Raw genomic sequence first — 23,525 nt, forward strand, 5'->3', positions numbered from 1 at the left:
CAACTGTGGGAAACGCTTTGCGCAGCCTCACTTGCTACAGGTGTTCTGCTCACCAGTCTGAGGTGGGACCAGAGACTGTCTAGCAGCAAGTAACCTAAAGGAGGTGAAGGGCCGTCACAACTGGCCATGAGTTCTTCTAGGTTAAGGAACACCAGGTTAAGTAACTCGCAGGAAATTGTTTGGGCCCATCCCACTTTTAAACACATTCATTTCCTTCTCCATTAAACAAGACACAAAACATAGACTTTGGTAAAAACACTGGATGAACTCACTACGTACGTAACTGAATCAAAATGCAATTCCGCTGCTGAGTTGGCTAAACTAGAAATGAGTAAGATTTTATTAACTTCGGTAGACAATAAACTTTAGAATTGCCAGATCCTTAAAATAGCTCCAGAAATTACTATGTGCAATGCTCTTTATTACTTCCGTCTTTCTTTTTGGTTAGAAATTGGTATTTAATATTAAAGTTGTTTTAAAATCAATTTCTCATTTGATCAGGTTTACCACTCTTAAATAGAGATATATGTATTTCCAGATAAATACACCAGAATCCTGGAATTATAAAAGGCTTTAAAGATTATTTAATAGACAATAAAACTCAGGCACTGAGAGATTATATGGCTTAAATGGCTGAGCTGGAGAGACACTCCGTGACACCTCCAGCCTCTCTCCGGGACCCATGCTTCTGCCATTTCTCTATTCTTGATGCTGAATTAGAATTCTCAGTGGATCTTTCAGATCAACAAATATTTGTCAACAGTCTCCTAAGATTAAAGCATTGAACCAGGTGTTAATGATGTAGGTGTGAGGCTTTACACAGCTGAGTGGTAGAGCAGACTGTAAACACGAACAAGGGTGAACAGTAACGTGTTACTGATAGAGAGCAAAAGTTAAGTACAAGCAGAGTTTTGGTCTTGATGTATGCAAATACCTTCCAGGTTTTTTCCCTCTGTTCCACCTTAACATGAAATCTGAATGCATCAAAATAAAAAGGCAGGAAAGAGTGAGCAGTTCACGTATCTTTTTTAAAAGTTTTTTGCCCAAAACAAGGTTAACTTACCTCTACATCTGTTTGAAAGTTAAAGAGGTCTATTCTTTGCCAGTTGCTTCCATCCAGGGCTAAGATGTTCCAGGCCTAGGAGGTGGGAGTAAAGGAGGAGGAATTGGGGTGAAAAAGATATATTTATTGAGACTGTTAAAGAAAGTCTTGATTCAACCTCAGTATTTTCAAACTTTTATTCTTGATATACATTAAGTTGATAATCAACTATGGAATTTTGATAACATTGTGTTATGTTAAATATAAAAAATGACATTTTAATTTTTAATTGTTTACTGAAACTAAAACTCATCCTTATTCTAATAAAACTTGATATTTACTGATTAAAAATCTGGTTAATACTCTACCTTGGAAATCTGTGCACATCGGCACAAAGTTACTATATCCAAGAAGGAAAATATTCTAGGAAGAAAGGGAAAAGAACACAAAAATGAAACGGTGTTAACATTTCAGGATATTTATAACTTGAAAGATAAAATCCAGTGTACCCTCTGGATACAGCATAAGTTTTTTTCAAGATTCTTCAATTTGCAATACACATGTGTGCTATAATTTTACATCCCTACTTTGAAATATTAAATGCATGTTCCTAAGCTGTTTTAGACACACTATACAAATGCCCTTAAAACAGAACTCATTGAACTTTTATTTTCCTTGCTCTAAGGCATGGACATGGGACAGCAGATCGTAACCTGTTCTACTCAAAAACCAGCTCTCTAATATCCCAGGCACCGAGCCTGGTGAGAGTTCAATCCTTCTCGTTTTCATGCCCCAAGCACAGTGCAAGCCTCTCCTTTGGAGGTAGAGGCACCCAGCAGGCTCCGATGTCTGCTGGCCAAGAGAAGCTCGATGATAAAACCCACTTGAGTTCGATGTATTTGGTTGGTCACAGTGCAGAAAGACGGAACTCAGTAGTTTGCAAGGACTGTAAGCGACCAGTTTTTTGTAAGCAAATCCAAGAAGCCACAGAAGATAGAAAGATGGGGAAAAGAAAAGCAGAGAGAAGCACACAAAAACTTAGTTCGCATTGGTACTGCCCCTAGAGGAAGCAGCGGCTGTCATGCAGTGGTCTGAGTCAGGTCCGAATTTCTGGCCAGCCGTGGGGGAGATGAGTCACAAATAGCTATGTATGCCTCAGTGCTGTGCAGCAGAAAACAAAGAACAGCTTTGCTACGAGAAGGGTGTGTATAACAGGATTTCAATTCTCACAGTCCTGGAAGGTACGTATGAAGAGTCTATGTCTGTGTGTCTGTAAGGGGGAGGATGGGGAGATGGCTAAAAGTTCTTCAAATTCTTCAAAGGTAACCATCAGTGGTGAGCTGAAAATCCATGGCCAGGGGAAGAATAGTAATAAGACACTAGAGTGCGGTACCCTATGGTAATGCCCCCACAGGCAGCACCACAAGGCTGGTGTTAGCGTAGGTACCATTGTACAGCACACGCTCCAGTCGTTTTCTAGTGAAAAGCTAAGGATAGAAGCATAACGGCTGCACTGACCTTAAAAAAGTCAATGGAACTTTGTACAGAGGGAAATGCTGGTGGCTGCACATGTGCATGTAAATATATGTATAAAAACGTATTTCACAACATCTAACGCATACACTGCCTCTGTGGGAATACATCCTGCCCCATCCAAAAGGCTCCATGCCACACGTCTGTGCTCTGTGGCATATGACCATGCCATGAGTCACAACTTATTGTCAGCTCCCTAAAAGACCAAGGACCAGACAGAGAAACAAGGATGGTACAGCAGAATCATATCTCATACTGGGGTTGGGTTCGAAAGTATAAGCTGAAGGTGAAGAAGGTGTTCGCTAAGGTTTCCTTGGAAATCCCTTCTGAATGTACCACCTTGGAGACCATATAGCCTATCACCTCTTGGTGGTAATAACACTGGTAATAAAAATAGTTAACACTGATTATGTAGTTACTATGTGCTAGCCACAGTTTATGTTAGTTATTTAATTATCACAACAAGGCTATGAAGTGCTATTATTATCCCCATTGTACAGATAAGGTCACTGAGCACAGAGGTTAAGCAACCTGCTCAGGAAACACGAAAGTAAAATGGAGCTAGGATTGAACCCAGGTAGCCTGGCTGGAGAACCCAAGCCCATGACCACTACACATATTGCCTTGGAAAGTTTAGCACAGCTGTTTTCCCCTCAGGATTAGACTAGATGCTATTTCTTCACTGAATAGCAGATGAAGTAGCTTGTGTTCAGTGAGCACACTTAATGGCAAACAGAATCACAGTACCTGAAGCAAGATGCTCACACATTCAGATACACCTGAGAACCAACAGCTGGAACACAAGTTCACCTTTCTCATCTCATGCTTACTACCCAATTTTATAGTTACTGAATGAAAAGGGAGACTGGCTTCAGTATCGACATCACTTTCCCTCCCCGCTCCCCTTCCCCATGAATATACTTGGTTGAGTTTGCACAAGTTAGCAGGCATGATAGGACTCCACACTGCCAAACTGCAACCTAAACCAAACTGCTGAAGCAGGCTTCAGTGAATAAAATAAATGCTCTAAATACAGAGCTGAGGCACTGGCAATAGCAACAGAGACCGCTAGAGTTAAAGTAGTAGGATACTGAGGTCTGGCCCTTCCAAACATTTTTTCTGGAAATTACTCCCTATCTCAAAAGGGGTAACTTCACCCTTCATGAGGAAAGCACTGCAATGGCAACTTGGTTATAAACAAACATACACGGAGGTATATGTTACCATAGGCAGGAAGAATAGGGCCACAAGGGAGGGAGGAGAAAAGAAAGGAAGAGGCAAGGGCAGCAGTTAAGGAAAACGCCCACTACAATCCGGCCAGACTGGATTTCAGGGGCCGGAGGGAGAATCAGGACGCCATCTTGCCCCTTAAGGCGAACTTTAGCTGATTATTATAGATTATAATGCGATTAGCATGGCAGCCAAGAAAAATCTCCACCCCACTGTGTAGCCATGGCAGTTCCAAGAGAGCCAAATAAGGACAAAAACGCCCCCTCCAGACGGGAAGGTATCAGCAAGGACCCACCGAAGAATGCCTATGATGCTACCGTCAAGTCCTGAACATCCCACCCTTTCATTTTAAGTGTAATAAATCCCCAATCCCCACTTCTCTTCAGGGCAGCTGCTCCACTCCGAGCCTGCCCACTCTTGCAATCGCGGGAGTGCACTACGCTTCTCTAATAAACCTACTGCTTGCTTGGCTTACATGGTACATCCTTCAATTCCTTCTTGTGATGAGCACCAAGAACCAGTTTGTTTTTCAGCAACATATCAAAGTAGATGTACTTCTGGACTTTGTATTCTGTTCTATTGGTCTGTTTTGTGCCAATAAGACCTTGTTTTAATTATGAAGCTTTATAAGTCTTGATGTCTGGTAACATAGTCCTTCAACTTTCTTCTTATTCATCATGACTACCTTCGTTACTCTTGGCTATTCTTGGTTCTCTGAATTTCCACTTATGTTTTAGAATCAGCATATTAATTTCTACAAGAAAACTTGATGAAATTTTTACTGGGATTGCACTGAACTTATAGAATCTTTGGGGAGAATAAGGATCTTCACAATATTAAGTATTCCAATTCAGAAACATGATATATTCCAGTATTTACTTAGGACTTTTTAAATTTCTCACAATAAGTCTGCTAGTTTTCCACATAGACACTCTGTTCATATTTAGATTTCCACCCCCCTGGTTATTTGATATTGTTATATTAGAACAGAATTTTTAAGTGTCATTTTCTAATTGTTAGCATATATATTTTTCATATATTTACCCTGTATCCAGCAACATTTCCAAATTTATTTAAATACTCTGATTTTCTAAACACAAAATCAATTCATTTGTAAATAACGATTTTCTTTCTTTCTTCCCAATATTATACCTTTTATTTCTTTCTCTTGCCTACTGAAGTGGTTATGATCTTCTCTAGTACCAATAATGATAATAAAAGACGTCTTATTCTCATCCCCATCTCAGAGAAAAAGGTGTCACTTTTTAATTATTGATTACAATGTTTAGTACAGGATGGGTTTTTTCTTTGCCTTTTCAATTTTTAAAGTTATTTTGTTATACCTTGTAGAATACCTCAGTTTTGCATATGCATGATTTTAACACCTCCAACATTTGCTTATCACCCCTTTTTAAAATTTACTAAAAATAAAAGCAGATACCGTGTTTCCCCGAAAATAAGACCTAGTCAGACAATCAGCTCTAATGCCTCTTTTGAAGCAAAAATTAATATAGGACCTGGTCTTATTTTACTATAAGACCAGGTATAATATAATATAATATAATATAATATAATATAATATAATACTGGGTCTCATATTAATTTTTGCTCCAAAAGACGCATTAGAGCTGATGGTCCAGCTAGGTCTCATTTTTGGGGAAACATGGTAGTACATAGCATTCTACCACTCCCCATTTTGATACATAGTTTCTCCTATTATTGACATGTTTATTAATGTGTCTCATTTGTTACAATTAATAAATTAACAACACACGATTAACTAAAGTACATAGTTTATGTTAAGGTTACTCTTTGTATTATAGAGTCCTAGGTTTTGTCAAATGCATAATGACATATATCCACCATTACAGTACCATACAAAATAGTTTACCACCCTAAAAATCACCTGCGCTTCACCTTCCCTCCTTCCCCAGGAACCACTGGCAACCACTGTACTTTTTAATATGTCCATAGTTTTGCCTTTTCCTTCATATAATTGGAATCACACAATATGTAGTTCAGATTAGCTTCCTTCACTCGGTAATAGGCATTTAATGTTCCTCCATGTCTTTTAGTGATAAGATAGCTCATTACTTTTTATTGTTGAATAATATTCTATTACATGGATGCATCAGAGTTTGTTTATCCATTCATCTATTTAAAGACATCTTGGTTTCTTCCAGTTTGGGGTGATTATGAATAATTCTGCTACAAACATTTGAATGAAAGTTTTTGTGTGGGTATGTTTTCTACTCAGTTGGAAATACCTAGGAGTGTGATTGCTAGATCATGTAAGCTTGTGTTTAGCTTTGTAAGAAACTGCCAAACTGTCTTCCAAAGTGGCTGTACCATTTTGAATCCCTATCAGCAATGAATGAGGGTTTCTATTGCTCTGAATACTGCCAACATTGGGTTATTGTGAGATTTTAAAATTTTAGCCATTCTAATAGGGATAGAGTGGTATCTCATTTGTTATTTTAGTTTTCAATTCCCTTCTATTGTTGTTCTTGAGTTAGTTTAATTGCTAATCCTTTTAGGTAATTTTACTCACCCTTTCTTTGAGGTTCTGTTTTATTACAAGACTTTTCTTTGACTTTGAAGTTCTGTTTTATTACAATGTGTCTAGGTATAAATTTACCTTTAGTGATCCTATTCAGGGCTAATTGTTCTACTTCAATTTCAGGATTCATACCTTTAACACATTCTAAAAATTTTTTCAGCCACTTTGCTTCAAACATTACCCCTCCTACATTTCTTTTATATTCCTTATCTATAATTTCCTTTACACGTGTTGAATCATCTAATCCCACCTTCTGGGTCTCTTAATCTTTTCTATATTTTCACATGTTCATGCTGAATTATGCATAAATTTCCCAGCTCTATTTTCCCATTCTCTAATTCCCTTTTCAGTTTTATCTAATAGCTGTTTAATCCATTTACTCTCCCTTATGGTGGATCATTTCCTTAGGTAACTTGTAATATTTTATCATGACCTCATTTTTATTTTATTACAATGTGTAGAAATCTTATCCATCTTGGTTTGTGTGATGCCCCTATAAAACTGTATTACATTTAATTCTGCCAAGTTCTCCCAAAGGTTTCATCTTTCCAGCATAAATTTTACATTAATTTCTAACCTTGGAATTTCTAAATCATCGACACATGAGATTAGATTTCTCAGACTTTTTTCCCTTCATCTAAAGCCCTGAGTAGAAACAATGTTTATCTTTTTGTTTATTTTCTGTTGTTGTTTTTTTTTTTAACTTCCATTTTACATGGTGAAAGCCACCTTTCCAGGGTTGCTGCATTATGTAGTAGTCACATATTTAATTCCTCCCCTTCTACATGCAAAGCCTCCTCTCCTTTCTCTGGGTGTCATTACAATCCCAACAACTATCTACTATACATATACTAGTAGCTAGCTTGCTAACCACACCAGTTATGAGGACACTAAGATTATTTCTTTTTGAACTATGTATTTACTTTTTGTTTCATTTTACTATAATTATTGTTTCTCCTTGTGTTTTCATGCTAGCCCAATTATAAGGTTACCAGATCCAGAAGTGAGTTGTTCTTTTTCTACGATGACAATTTAACAGCACAGTATATGGAATGCTCTACAAGGTAGAATACCCACTACCCTTCACTCCCATTACTGTAGCAAAAAAAAAACTCGGTACATGAGCTAGTTGATTCTTGATTAGAAACATGACCTATAGCAATGAATAATCTGTTAAACTGGAAGTTCGTGCTCTGCTTAATAGAATAAAAATTACATGCCTTATCTTTACAGGTAGCTATATGAAGATTGGTGAGGGTTTGTTTTTCAGTAGATTATAAGACTAGCACATCCTGCAGACAATCTTTTTTGACTGAAGATCAGTAAGGTATAAAAGAAAGAAAATGAGATTTAAAGTCAATAGGCCTTGGTTGAAGACTCAGACCCACACAGACCCTTTAAACTCCAAATCTCATGTTTTAAACTGTGGAAACTTGATCAACTCATACACCCTCTGAGCCTCAGGTTTTTCACCTGTAAAATGAAGGTGATTAAAACTGTTCTATCTACTTCAAAAAATTGTTTTGAGTATCAAGTCGTGATTATGAAATTGCTACAGTGTACTCAAGAAACATTCCTTTTCTCCCCAAAATACTAATCATTAGTAAACATTAGACTGAAGGGATGGTGCACACTGAGAACAATTTCTTTAAAAATGAATAAACAGAAATACTAAGTTTCTCTCTAACCAGAGGCAGACCTTAAAGACTTTAGGAAAGTGTGGGAAAATTTAAGTTATCACATGAACCTCAGTTGTTCTGCTAGGAGTTGCTGTAGGTGAAGAGTGGCAGGAAGCCCCAGAATATGACAACTGACAGCATTTCTGTATGTGTACACTTCCTCAATGTCCTTAAATCAGCCAGGATAACAAACAGTGATGCCAGGCCCTCCCCACATTCTTCAAAGAACTTCCCACTTAGAGTAATACCGCCAAAGATGAAAATACAGGCTCAGTTCTTTTGTGCAAATGACTCGTCTTTGACATGTGGATACAGAAGACAAAATCTTTCCTCAAGACCACTAAGCCTGTGCTCATACACCAAGGTGCATGAGTGAAAACAATTAGGTTCTGTAAGCAAATGTTAAATTTGAGGTTTCCGAGTATTGGTTTAGAGATGTTACCTATAAGAAAATAAAACCTTTAAATTCCACGACTTTTGGGGTTTTTTTTAAGGGCATCTTCAAAGAACTGAACTGAGACAAACATGTACCTTTACTCGAACTGCTGATATGAGGAAATTCTGAAACAGAAACACCACTTTTTCTCCCTGCAGTCTAACCCTATCAGAATTACACGAGGCAAAGACTCAGATTTTCTGAAAGGAAATCAGATGAAACCTTATACTATCTCACTGAATAGCAACTATGAGGTGGCACTAAAAGAGTGCCACTTCAGAAATGTTTCCAAAAGTATAGACACTATTTACACTTATCTGAGTGTGAGAGCTGAAGCATGTTAAAAGGAGATTTAGCTTTTCTTTACGCATCTTTTTATTGTCACTTGCTAAAACTATTAAGCTTTGTAATATAAAATCTAATAAACAAAATGACTCCACAACAGCAAAACTAACCTCAGACGAATGTAGTCTCTCTTCGCTTTCAACCTTCCATATTTTCAAGGGAGGTTAAAGCTAAGTTAATTAGCTCATCATTAAAATTGTAATCATCACATTTTCTGATAAAAAATAGGCATTTTATGGGTGGGTTCCAATTATTCTATTATTAATTAATGAATAAAGTTTTCATTATAAATATTGAGCATTAAATAGTAACTAAAATAAAACATGCCATAAAAGAAAATCAGTCAGCTTCTGACTAAATTTATTTAAAAGACATTTTAACAAGAAGAGTACAGTCAAAGGAAAGAGCAATGACTTCATGCAAATGCAGGAGCTGAAACAATGATGAATTTACTTCTGCCATAATGCTAGCGATCTTAGAGAATCCGTAATTGAGTTCCTATAAGAAGAAAGATCTGGTTTTTAAAATATAAGTCAACTGATTGATGAGAAAGGTGAAATTTTCCAGTTATGAAGCTGGAGAGGAAAGATTTGCAAAACAAACAATGGAAAGGAAATCCAAGTGGAATGTATTATTAAGATTGAATCAAATTACAACAAAAAATGAAAAAGTAACTCTGGATTTTAATAAAAGTCACTGGAGAAATTAACAGTGAACTTAGTAAAGTGGCAATTCAAGAGGCTAGACCGCAGCAAATGGGAACAGTTCTGAATGAGAAAATGGGAAACAAAATATTCATAAAGATAGTGACACCTTACCCTACAAGATAGCCAAGGGGAGCTGCAGTACCAAGATGGTTAGGCACAAGAACAGAAAAACAGTAATCCAAAGACAAATCAAGAAAAGAATAAAAGGAAGCAGATCTTCTTCATACCTTTCAAACTTTTCACAAATAGTTTTGTTAGGAATAGTTTGATACATACATAAGATTACATGACACTTTGTACTCCTTAATAATAAAATGGTATGAATCACCACTCAAAAACTAGAACATTACCAGTATCTGCATCTACTGTGTGTCCCTCCCTTATTTCCTTTCTCCACCTCTCAACCAATAAGCATGTTCCTGATTTGTTTTTTGTTCCCTTGCTTAATAGTTTTATCATGATGTATATATAGCTAAACAATATACCATGTAGTTTTGCTTCATTTTGAATCTTATAAAAATGGTACATGCTGTATATAGTCTTTCGCAACTAGCTTTTTTTCACACGGCACTGTAACACTAAGATTTATCCATGCATTTTGTGAGACTGTAGTACATTTCACTACACATTTATAATCTACTCTATACATCATATATCTCATTACACTTATCATATTACAGTTAATGAACACCGGGTTGTTTTCAGTATTTTTGCGATTATGAATAGTGCTGCCGTGAATATTCTTATATGTCACCTGGCCATCAGGTGGACATTTGCATGAGCTTCCTTAGGATACACTCGAAAGTAGCAATGTAGGTCACAGATATGCCAATGTGCAGTTTTACAGGAGAATGCCAGTTGTTTCCTGGCTACACATCTATACTTCATTTCCCACCTTTCCTTGAAGGTATATGCAGCCACATAACGGAGAACTGGCCATGGAAAGTAAGCTAGCTGGAGGCAAGTCATGGTTGAAGACAGCAGAGCTTCCTCCAACTGGGTCCTCGATAACTGCAGGGAGTAGCTGACTTCTTCACACACCACCCTCAATTCTATTAGTTGAGCAATAAGTAAACTTCTATTGGGTTTAAGACATTAGATGTACATTAAATACCAAGGATGCCAAAAAAAAATGTATACAAGTGGACACTTTGGTCAACGTTGCTCAAGCAGTAGTTCTCCGTAATCAGAAGTGTCTGGACGCTGATGGTAACCACTTTGAGCACCTCTTGTAATTGCAGAAGTCACACGTGACTTGTATTCATCTTTTGTTATCGGTATATATTGAGTATTACAATTTTAATACAGTTTTTTCCTTTCTTAAAATGTGTATACATTTTTTGGCACCCTCTGTATAGATGCCACATTAGCCTACGCTAACTACACTAAGAAAGAAAGACATGCCTTGCAGTGGGATGCTTCCAGAACAAAAATCTAAGACATGTGACATCTGCCTAGTGGTGGACAGCACAGCAAACAGGTATCAGAGCTGACAACATGAATATAATTGTGACAAGACACTACTGCCTGTGGTAACGGGGAGGGCAGACAAAGCATGGAGACCCAGAGAAGAGGTTGCCAAGTGCCAAAACGTTAGTGAATAATGATTTCTCCTCACTTATTTAGCAAGGCATTATAAGCAAAAGTACTCAGGAAAGAACTGATTGGTTTGTAAGCAGAGATAAACACGGAGAGAGTACAGAAACTGAGGGCCTCAGGCGGTTGGAAAAGCCAACTATTTCTAAATATTATACTATATAGTAGAAAATAAGACTTAAAAGGACCTTGGGCTACAAGAGATTATTCAGACTTCTTTTAAACAGAGTAACCAAACTGTGGAGCGAAAAGCAGATTAAAGTTGCTACCTTTCTTTACAAGCCTATTGTTTTGGATGTCTCCAAATAGATACCACTGAGAAAGAAAGGCATAGGGGAAAGGAAGCAAAAATAAAATAAAGCAAGCCTGTGGCTGCAACTACAGAAAGAAATATGGGTGTGGCTACTGGCACAGGGAACTAACTAAAATCAAACAGATTAGAAGACCACCAAATTCTTAAATTCTGTCAAATAATCAGTGGCCTAGCCTAAAATGTGCTATAATTATAAACTAATACCTCAGGTCTTTGCACAGGTAAGAAATGGCTGTGAAATAACAATAGCCCTCTAGAAAAGAATATTCCCTAATATCCACTTCAAATACAATTATGAAAGATAATAGGCAAGGAAGAACCCGCCAGAGTTTGGAGTTAAGAGTCACCAAAACCAATAGTAAGGGAGTCCCTCCCAAAAAAAACAAAATAGGAACTTCCCCTACACTAGGATAAGGGGGACTTCCCAATGTCTGCCTAGCAGAATCTTGTCACTGCTATAGAACAGTAACTGCCGTGTGTTTTCCCTTCTTCCCCTTTCCAAACGTTATTGTTTCTAGGTTATCTTGTCCCTGTTTCTGAGTTAGGAGTGAGGGACAGTAGTTGGGGGAAGGTAAGAAAACCATAAAGCACCACATCCAGATCTGATGGAGAGGAATACGTATCACCCAGAGATCCTAGAATTGGCACTGAATGTAGTGAATGAATGGGATTCTGTTTATCTCTTGGGATGAGGTGTGTTCTCTATGGGAAGAAGGGGCCTCAACAAGGTAATCTGGTTACAAGAACGGCAGACTATGGCATAAGAGGCGAGCTCCTCACCAAATGGCATGTTTTTCCCTTCTTCCTGGGTATACAGGTGATCTAACTATGGGCCCAAGAAGAAGAGAATATGAATTTTTTGAGAGCCTCTGTCTCTTTTGCAGTTAGGTGAGGCTATGTAGTTGAATTACTGTCAAGAGAATGCGAGAGCATGCTCTATGCCACTTTCAGGTGTGGTCCGTAAGATTCTCCCACCATGCTCCTCCATGCACTTATCTAAATCTTACTGTAGATTCACCATGTGCTATTAATATTATGGGTCATAATGTACTTTTACCCTCAAACTGTATAATTAAAAGTGTTTAAAAGGAATAAAAGGATTGAAAAATATATACTAGGCAATAGTAACCAAAAGAAAGCTGGTGTCACTATATTACTATCAGATAACACAGATTTCAAGATTTAAAAAAACATAAATGTGAATAGACTTGATAGCTATATAATAAAAGCATTCACTTCACCATGAAGATGTAACAACTTAAAATGCCATCTGTACATAATAATGCTGCCTCAAATATATTTTAAAAAATCAACAGAAATACAAGTAGAATTACACAAATAACTATTACAGTTGGAAATTTCAACATACTTCTCTTAGTTATTGATAGGCCAAGGAGTCAAAAATCAACAAAGATTCTGATCATTTGAAAAGCAAGCTTAGGTTTATGGTTCAAGATGGCAACATAGGAAGATCCTGATCCCACATACATACCAAATCTACAGCTACATATAGAACAATTTCCTTTGGGAAAAAACACACAAAACTAGCTAAGTAACATTTGTAAATATTTATGCACCCAACATAGGAAAACCTAAATATATAAAAACTACTAACAGACCTAAAGGGAGAAACAGACAAAAATACAATAGTAGGGAATTTTAATACTCCACTTTCACCAATGGATAGATCATCCATAGAAAAATCAATAAGAAAACACTGACTTTAAGTGACTGGTTAAACCACATGGACTTAACAGACATACACAACATTCCATCCAAATGCAAGAGAATACACATTTTTAAGTGAAACATTCTCCAGGATAAATCATATGTCAGGCCTCGAAACAAGTTTTAATATATTTAAGGAGATTGAAATAACATCAAGCATTTTTTTTTTTAACCACAATGATATGAAACTAAAAATCAGTTGCAAGAAAACTGGAAAATTCACAAATATGTCAATATTAAATAACATGCAACTGAAGAACAAATGGGTCACAGAAGAAATCAAAAGAAAAATAAAAAGTTACTTGACACAAATGAAAATGGAAATACAACATACCAAAACTTATAGGATAAAGCAAAGCAGTTCTAAGAGGGAGTTCATAGCAATAAATGCCTAGCTCAAGAAATAAAGAAAAAGAAATCTCAAATAGACAACCTCAAGGAATTAAAAAATGAAGAACAATGAAGCCCAAACTTAGTAGACGGAAGAAAATAAAGATCAGAGTGGAAATAAATGAAATAGAGACCAAAAAGACAATAGAAAAGATCAACAAAACTAAGGGCTGGTTCTTCAAAAAGATAAACAAAATAGACAAATCTTTAGCTAGATTCACCAAGACAAAAAGGACTCAAAATAAAAAATGAAAAATAAGATGTTACAACTGATACCACAGAAATACATAGGATTGTAAGAAATTACTAAGAACAGTTTTTTGCCAACAAATTGGACAACCTCGAAGAAATAAACTCCTAGAATGCAACCTACCAAAACTGAATTATGAGGAAATAGAAAATCTAAAAAGATTGATTACTAGTAAGGAGATTGAATCGCTAAAAAAAATCTTCCCAACAAACAAAAGTCCAGAACCAGACGACTTCACAGGTGAATTCTACTAAATATTTAAAGAAAAATTAATACCAGTACTTCTCAAGCTCTTCCAAAAAATGAAGAGAAAGAAACACTTCCAGATTCATTTTACAAGGCAGCATTTCCTTGAAGCAAACCCAGACAAGGCTGCCACAAGAAAAAAAATGACAGGCTAATATCCCTGATGAACATAGATGCAAAATCCTCAACAAAATATTAATAAACCGAATTCAACAATACATTTAAAAGATCATAAACCATGATCAAGTGGGATTTATTCCAGGGATACAAGGGTGGTTCAACATCCACAAATCAATCAGTGTGAGTGTTAGCAAACCCAATTCAAGAATAGATTAAAAGGATCATACACCATGCATTTGACAAAATTCAACATCCACTTATGATAAAAATTCTCAAAATGGACATAGAGGGAATAAAAGAAGGAAATCTTGCCATATGAAACAACACAGATAAACCTTGAGAGCATTATGTTAAGTAAAATAAGTCACACAAATACTCTATCATTTCACTTAGTACATGTGGAATCTAAAAGACAAAACACGACACTGAGCTCATAGATACAGAGAACACATTTTGGTTGCCAGAGGCAGGAGATCAGGAAATTGGGCAAAATTGGTGAAGGGGGTCAAAAGGTACAAACTTCCAGTTATAAAATAAGTAAGTCACAGGGATGTAATTTATAATGCGGTGACTACAGTTAATAATACAGTATTGCATTTTTTAAAGTTCTGAGAGATCTTAAACGTTCTCATCACACACAAAAATGTGTAACTATGTACAGTGACAGACGTTAACTAGACTCATTGTGGTGATCATTTTACAATACACACAAATATTGAATCATTTTATGGTACACCTAAAACTAACATAATGTTATATGTCAATTTTATGTATGTCTCGATTTTTTTAAGTTAGATATACTTTGTTATAGAATATTACATCCAAAATAAACATCAGAAATTACAAAATGCTTAATGGACATATAGGCACACTCAAGAGGGAAAGCCTTAGGTTCAACTAGGTGAAAGAATGCATAAGCAAAAGACAGATACTTTCAAGAAGTAGAATGAACACGGGAGAGAGCAAATTAGAAACGAACGCTTTCAGGGACTGGAAGTAATCAGAATTGCCAGAATTTACAAGGAACTTGGAAAAAAGTGAGAGATGAGGTAGAATAATAGATAAAAAATGAACAGTTCTGGGAGAATAATTTAAGTTACAACAATTTCAAAAATTGTAATAATAATCATAGTGAATAAAATATTAGTTTTAATTATTAAAACCCCAAATTGCACACTTTAAAGATTATTAAACTAGGATGTTTGGAAAATTGGATGAAGAAAAACATATAGAAGATACAATAGTATTAAAAACAAGAAAAGGGGGGAGAGAACTTTTATAAATCAATATAATAAACAACCCAACAGGCAAAAAATATAAATATGCATTTACAGAAGAGAAAAATACATGTGACCAATAACCATATAAAAAGATGCTCTACATTCCTAGAACTCAGGAAAACTCAAATCAAGAGCACAATCAGATGCTATTCTACATTTAAGACATGTAACAACACTAAATGTTGGAAAGATGACTCAACTGAGTCTCATCCATTGTTTGTATGAATGTAAATTGATAAGACAACTTTGGAAATACAATTTAATATTACTTGTAATATATTAATATTAAATAATATAAAATTTATAAATAACATAATATAAACAATATAAAAATAATAAATTAATATAAATTTAAATATTTGTAGAGCCCAGCAATGCCACTCCTAGAGAGACATTTGTATGTTTGTACCAGGAGACACAAACAAGGATGCTGACAGCGGCACTGCTTTTACTAATGAAACACTGGAAACACAAGTACTCATCAAGAAAACCAGTAAGTGAATTTTGGTATATTCGCACAATAGAATATTATGCAGCAGTATCATTCTTAATAACATAATTTTGAATGAAAACTGTGTCTCAGAAGATCTACTTTTTTTTTACAAAGTTAAGCAAAAGTATATTGTTTAGTCATATATATTCAAGATAAATTTCTTTAAAGAAAGGAATTATAAATACAAAGTTCTTGATATTAACATGATGGTGGGGGCGAAGAGCAATGCACAGAATAGTGATGAAGTGTATCATTAACCAAGAATGATGAGTAATCCAATTCTGCAATCCAATTTAACTACAGTTTAAAAAAATAGCTGCAGTAATCATCCTTGTAGACATACCTCGGTATATACACCTCTGTACAGAGGGTGCCAAAAAAATTTATACACATTTTAAGAAAGGAAAAAACTGTATTAAAATTGTAATACTCAATATATACCAATAATAAAAGATGAATACAAGTCACATTTGACGTCTGCAATTAGAGAGGTGCTCAAGTGGTAACCATCAGCGTCCAGACACGTCTGATGACGGCAAACTACTTGAGCAACATTGACCAAAGTGTCCACTTGTATTGCTTCGCATGCCATTTCAATTTTTTCACACAGTACCACGTGTCTCAAACTTATCACGAATGCGTGCAATTGTTAGGTGTGTTGGAGGTTCTGTTGCATGCTCACACCTCCATTGTCATTGTACTTCCACAATGTTCCTGAATTTCAAATACCACCTCAAAATGGTCTTGCGCTCCTCAAATGACAACTGTACTTCCGCCATTTTCTTTTGACTGTCCCGCCTGTCACAAGGTGATGCTAGCATTTGATTAACACCATCTTCTGAGCAAATGTGACACTGCACATCGCTACTATAATTCAACTTCGAAAAGTAATACATAGATAACATCTCTTAAAATGTGTGTACACTTTTTTGGCACCTCTGGTATACACATCTTTGCAAATATATCTGTTAGCAAATTCCTAGAAATGGAATTTGTGAATATGTACGTTTAGTATTTTGAATTTTTTCCCCAGTGATCCCACTAAATGGTAAGAACAGTTTATATTCCCACATCTAAAGTATCTTAGAGTGTTTATCTCCTACCTCCTTGCCAAAACCTGGTATTATCAAACTTTTGATTTTGCCAGTCAAATAGGCAATATCTCATTATTTTGATTTGTATTTAAATATAGGCTTGACTGAGCGTTTTATACATTTATTGGCCATTTCTATTTCTTCCTTTACTCGCACCCTCTTCAAACCCTTTTTCTAAGACTTAATCTACCTTACTCTTAATAACTTTTAAGAGCTTTCTTTCTTTGTTCATTGACACACTTTAATGTGACTTCTAATTATTTCACCCACCCCTATGCTATTTATCTTTGGTATGGTGTATTTTGCCACATTTTACTATTCATAGAGTCAAATTAACCAATCTTTTCTGTTGTAACTACTGAACGCACAGTTTTTTAATTAACGGTTCTCTTAACACAACTTTCCAGGGATAAAGCTCTGGCGCAGATGTCCTAGTTCTAGCCTTCCTATCTGTGGAGCTTTATTGGTGTTTCATGCCACCTTGGTGTAGATAAAAAAAAAAGAAAAATACAAAATCATCATCAGAGTTTTAATGTATAAGCATAACACTAACCAAGACCGAGGAAAACTTCTTCTGCCATGATTTGGACTTAGATGCCAACCCTAAAATAGTATATAATCGTATACAGAAGTAATGAAAAGGAAGAGCCTTCAAGCTTCTGCGATTGATTTCGACACACATGAATTCAGTCCTGCATTGCTTTATGCAAGGCAAAAACAAACAAACAAAAAACAACTATGAAAATGAACAAACCAAAAAAACTCTTCAAAAAAAAGAAAAATCTGCATCGATGCTTAAACTTGAATTTGCAGCATGTACTCCCAAAAGAGCATCTTACCTGTTAGGCTGCCTTGGCATACATATGTAAGGCATCAGCAGGAGGTGAAGGCACCCGTCCTTGAAAAAGTCCATGGAGTGCTGAAACCAACCAGCAGGCAGGACACCCACTCAATGATGCCCGACACAGGAATGAGCCACTTACTGCACTGCTCCCCAGGGGCCCATGATTACACGTAAGCACTAGGCTGTAACTTAATGATTATCAAACAAACCCCACAATTATTTTCACCCATGGAATTGGCTTCTAAATTTTAGAAAAGGAAAATTTGAAAATGTGTGCACTAGTCATTTTATAATTTTCCCTAGAAAACTCGTAAAACTGTCAAATTATATGTTTTGTGTAGTTGATTTCATTTGCCCAGAATTATTAGACTCAGCAATCCTGTTTGAGGCAATCAAACCCTCCTTCATCAAGCCAACCAACACTATTAGTACTTAATTATGTCATGTATCCACATAAATTTTAAAATGAAAGAAAATCACATAAATGGTGATTTTTTTTAAATGTGTCTAATAAGAGGTTTCTTTCATTATTATTTATTACTAACAAGAGCTTTGTTACCTCAGGATGTTTTAAAATATTTACAGCATGTAGCACTCCCTATCTCCTGTGAAACAGTTTGCATGTGTTTTCATTTCATCGTTAATATCTGAAAGCAACCATAATAAAAGTAAAAATTTTAGGTCAAACAAATTAATATTAAAATTTATAATCTGAGTTTTAGGCCAATATTCGACTCACATAAAACTCCTTTTCTCAAAAGAGAAATGGCTCCTTCCAAGAGACTGCCTTTTTCATAAAGCAAAATAATTATCAGTTGTCATTACACTACCACTAATCTGCTCAAGCCCTAGTAGTCGTCAGTTTAATATAAGGCGGCAATATGCATTGTCCACTGAAGTTGAATTAGTCCAGGTTGATGAAATGAAGCACTGAGCTACATTAATTTACTTAATAATCAGATTCTTTACTGAGATATTGTTAGCAGTAGCATATATTAAGATCCATATCAGGTCAGCTAGCTCTTATCAGTTGTTTGCATGAAAACTGACTGCATTATCAAACAGCATTGAGTATTCAGGCATCCAAAATTCATAATAATTAATAATAATAAGCTAAAATTTATTTAACATTTATTAAATGCCAGGTACTCTAAGAGCTAGCAATGTGGCAAGAAATATTACTATTCTCATTTTACAGATATGAGAAATTATACCCCAGATAGTTAAGTCATTTTGCAGTCACACAACCAGTAAATGGGGAGAGCTGAAATCTCAACCAAGACTGGCTCCAAAAGTAATATACACAATTACGATGAGGACAAATACGTGTAAGGTCAGCCCAACTCACTAACAGATATGTAGACTGCAACAAATTAAACATTCCCATTGTTACAAGCATTCTATAACTGACTCCCCAGGAAGAGTAAAGTTACAAGCTGTCTGTTGAGCTGTGTGAGAGTGAATGGCAGAGAAGGAGAACCTGAGTACCTTGGCTTTAGGAATGGAAGCTGGACAGAAAAAGCAAAATTGTAAAAAGAAATTGTAACAAACTAAAAATGGATCCTAGACGGAATTTGTGAATTAATAATATTGGGCAGTCTTAACATTAACAATAAGATGAGCAGATGAAAAAAACTCACAGATTTTTCTGAGTGATTCAAAGTGCTAAAGAGATGAAAAGAAGCACATAGTCCCGGGTTATGCTTGTTAATGGCCAAAGGGGAAGCTGAGGTTTCACTTGCTGTGATCAGCAGTGGAAGCTAGTAGAGAATTCAAGAGGATGGTAACAGATGCCGTCAAAAATGGCAGAAGAGAAAACAACCTCCCATGGGAGCAAGTAAAACTATCATAAAGTCAAAGAATCACATCTATTGATAAAGACGGTAGGTGAATAGGAATTCAACAAGAATAGGAACAACAGTCTGCACTGCCACAAAGACGTCTACAATATGAAGTAAAAATGTAAGGCTAGGACGGACTGAAAGTATGAAGACATCATTTAACCGAGCAATCAACACTTAAGCTCCATGAGGCGGAGACTGTTGCACCCACCGACTTTGCTGTGGAATTAACTGATGATGAAGATGGCTGCTTTTGTACCGTGGTTCACAGCCTTCTTCAAAAGTTTGCTTAGGAAGGGTAGCTAGAAAAGGGGAGAGCTACTACCGGTATTACTGAGACTAGAAAGAGAGTAAAACAGCAGAAATGACTTAAAGGCCAACAAAGATCAAAATACCATGATTGGCCAGAGTTAATCTGGAGACTCACAAGTCAGAGAAAACCTGTAGCGGCGGTGCTTTAAAACTTAAATTCCCCTTGCAGACTCCAAAATAAGAACAGAAGTGGGAATGCAAACCTACAAATAGACATATTATGTCCATTTGCTCTCAAATGGCAAATTCTTTGTGAAAAATGATCTATGTATGAGCCCTGTGGCATGATTCAAAAACTGTAACACCAGGATTCTTAACAGCTGGCTCCATCACAGATGTTTAAAAGAACTAACAGTCCTAAAAACAGCAGTTCAGAAATCACACTATCACAAAAAGTAATGTAATTCCTGTGTGTGTGTGTAGACAGAAACCGTTCCATGGCTGAGTACCGTGTAAAAGCTAAACCTACCAGAAGGGACAAAAACATTAAGTTAGTGGCCCTGAGTCACAGATTGCAGCAGTATTCACAAGCATGGTGGAGTTTAATCACACCCCAGTGGTGAATGACTAACATAGGTCTGCCCGAGGCTGGTTACGATTCCCCAGAGTAAGAATGGCATATTTATATTACAGCTTGATGTCTGTGCTAGAAATGTTCTGACCAAGAATGAAACACTGCACAATCCCAAAGGACACCATTTTGTAGTCTGCGGTGGACGGCATCCCCTGCAGTTGTCTAACAACAGCCCGCCCAACCTAACCCAGCCCTACAACAGCTTATTGTACCGGATGAAGACCTCTTGTGGGTTTATATGATAAACGTACCATTCCTTCCTTGTTACCACGTTCTTAACTTTAAAATGGCCTAAAAATGCCAAAAATATTCTGTCTTATCCAAACAAAGCTTGGCTGTATTGAAATAAAATATAATTGCTGTATTTTTCACATGATCCTATTCTAAATTAATTTTCTTGTTTATTAACAAGAAATGAGCTCATGACAACAGTGTCAAACAACACCTGATGACTAATGAAACACCCTCTGAAGCCCCTGAAATGTGATCACCACTACAAAACAGCTAAGTCCTCACCCCGTTTCTGATTCCAGAAAGAAAGTCTAACATACTGAAGACAGCAAAGGTCAGTAATCTGTGGCATTTACAGAGGACTCCAGTGGAGTCCAACATGTAAACAAAACTCATACTCATTCCCCAAATGTTAAAATGAGATTTAGCACAGCTAGGGAATGGAATTATCTGGGCAATCTTATTGTATGTATGCCAGCATTTCCCCAAATGTTTTCCATGGAGTATTAGAAGGGTTCCATGGTCAGTAAGTTTAAAATGCCACCACTATCCATCTGGGAGTACTACCATGCACATTAGCCTACTAAGGCTCTGAGAAGTCAGGCAGCAAAGAAACTGGTTTTGTTAACCCAGTGTTTCCCATACTCATTGGATCACAAAACCTTGGTCCTGTTTGATGGAACATCAGTGATACGAGAAGAGTTTGGGAAACGCTACTCAAAGATTACCATGTGTACATGTATTAATTATTTGTAAACAATTAAAATTTAACATCCAAATCTGAAATAAGATTTTTCTGACGAGTGCAGAGCACCAAAATTGCAGTGCCTCGGGGTCAATAAATGTTGGTTGATAGCTTTACTTGGTAAAATGAGAAAGAAAACACCATTCACTGTATATTCAGTGATACCAGAAATAAAGGACAAAAAACCTGCTTTATAGTACTCACTATCACTTAGCACATAATGCTCATAAAATGGATAAAAACAAACCAATATTTGGGCTGACAGCATTTTAAAAGCTCAGTAAGAACATACAACTGCACTTCCTTTAAAATCTGTTTATCAGAAAACAACTAAATGTCTATGACTTCAGGAGCTCATAACTGTAACAATAATCTCTCCTCATGTTACTGACATTGAGATTATCTACGATACCAAAACAATGGCACCTACTGAAGATTATTACAATACTTACCACATTACAAAAAGAATCCAGACCAATGTTATGTACATACTTAGTACATTCTGGATTAGACCAAGTAAAATTTAACAACAAGCTGAACAGCATTCTATAAAACAAAAACAAAAAGTCAGTTAGGCTAATTCTGTCTGTTTTTCTGTGCTACGGACTCACAGTGCGAAAGAAGACTGTCTTGGAATTTGATGACTGAATCAAATCTGAATTCTTTACCTAAAGTTTATCTACACTTACCTTAAAAGAAGTTCTTTCGGTAACTTTTTGTTAATAAGGCCTTCATCATTATTTGAGAAAACCTAAAAGGAAATAAAAAGGGAAAGCATTCCTCAATTTAAAAAAGTTACATGTTTTTTACATCAGAACGGCCCCAATCAGTGTCCTACATCTATGATACTAATTTTATGAAGCCACACTTCAATATTTTATTTTATTAAAATGTACTGGGGTGACAATTGTTAGTAAAGTTACATTGGTTTCAAGTGTACAATTCTATAATACATCATCTATATATCACATTGTGTGTTCATCACTCAGAGTCAGTTCTCCTTCCATCACCACATGTTTGATCCCCTTTACCTTCATCTAAGTCTGGTAATCACCACACTTCAATATTGATAGATACAAAAATAGTTTATACCCTATCACCATTTCATAAAAATGGCAACATAAAGCTAAAAGCTATTTCTATACTACATTGTATTGGAGGTTCTAGCCAAGACTATTAGGCAAGAAAATAAATAAAAGGCATCTTGATTGGAAAGGAAGAAGTAAAACCTCTATTTACAGATGACATAACCTTGTATATAGAAAATTCTAAAACAATCCATTAGAGCTAATCGAGTTCAGCAAGGTTGCAGGATACAATATACAAATATACGATATATTTATACAAAAATAAATTGTATTCTACACATTAGCAATGAACAATCTGAAACTGACATTAAAAAAACAATCTCATTCACAACAGCATTAAAAAGAAAAAAATAGGAATAAACTTAACTAATGAAGTGCAAGACTTATATATTGAAAACTTATACAAAACATTGTTGAGAGAAATTTAAAAAGACAAAAATACTCACATCCCATGTTCATAAATCAGAAGATTTAATAGTGTTAAGTTAGCAACATTTTCCAAACTGATTCATAGATTTAATGAAATCTCCAGCAATTATGCCAACTGCCTTTTTTTTTTTTTGAAAAATTGAAAAGTTGATCCTAAAGTTCATTAAAAAATGCAAGGGACCTAGAATAGCCAAAAGACCGTCATGTGCTGCATAATGATGGTGGTCCCATAAGATTACAATGGAGTTGAAAATTTCTTATTGCCCTAGTGACATCGTAGCCACCGTAATATTTCAGAACAACACGTTACTCACGTGTTTGTGGTGATGCTGGTGTACAGTGTTGTAAAGAGTGTAGTGCTGTACAGTCACGTCCTTGGCCTTCACCTTCACTCACCACTCCATTCACTGACTCACCCA

The 23,525-nt window shown here is 36.0% G+C and overlaps 1 protein-coding gene across 3 annotated transcripts in view; it reads right to left on the reverse strand.

Annotated features, from left to right (window-relative positions):
- The window catches only part of FBXL2 (F-box and leucine rich repeat protein 2), a 60,853-nt gene that overhangs the window by 34,391 nt on the left and 2,937 nt on the right, over nt 1–23,525 (reverse strand). For all 3 annotated transcript variants that reach the window (XR_002137030.2, XR_002137033.2, XM_019727724.2), the window contains exons 2-4: nt 22,279–22,340; nt 1,411–1,465; nt 1,064–1,138 (exon numbers count right to left, since the gene is read on the reverse strand). Coding sequence is in view for 1 of the 3 variants with exons in the window: in XM_019727724.2 (XP_019583283.1) it covers nt 1,064–1,138; nt 1,411–1,465; nt 22,279–22,340 (192 nt within the window). In the remaining 2 variants the exon portion in view is untranslated. The remainder of the gene's footprint in view (nt 1–1,063; nt 1,139–1,410; nt 1,466–22,278; nt 22,341–23,525) is intronic.

The sequence above is a fragment of the Rhinolophus sinicus genome, linkage group LG10, assembly GCF_036562045.2.
Source record: "Rhinolophus sinicus isolate RSC01 linkage group LG10, ASM3656204v1, whole genome shotgun sequence".
NCBI lineage: Eukaryota > Metazoa > Chordata > Mammalia > Chiroptera > Rhinolophidae > Rhinolophus > Rhinolophus sinicus.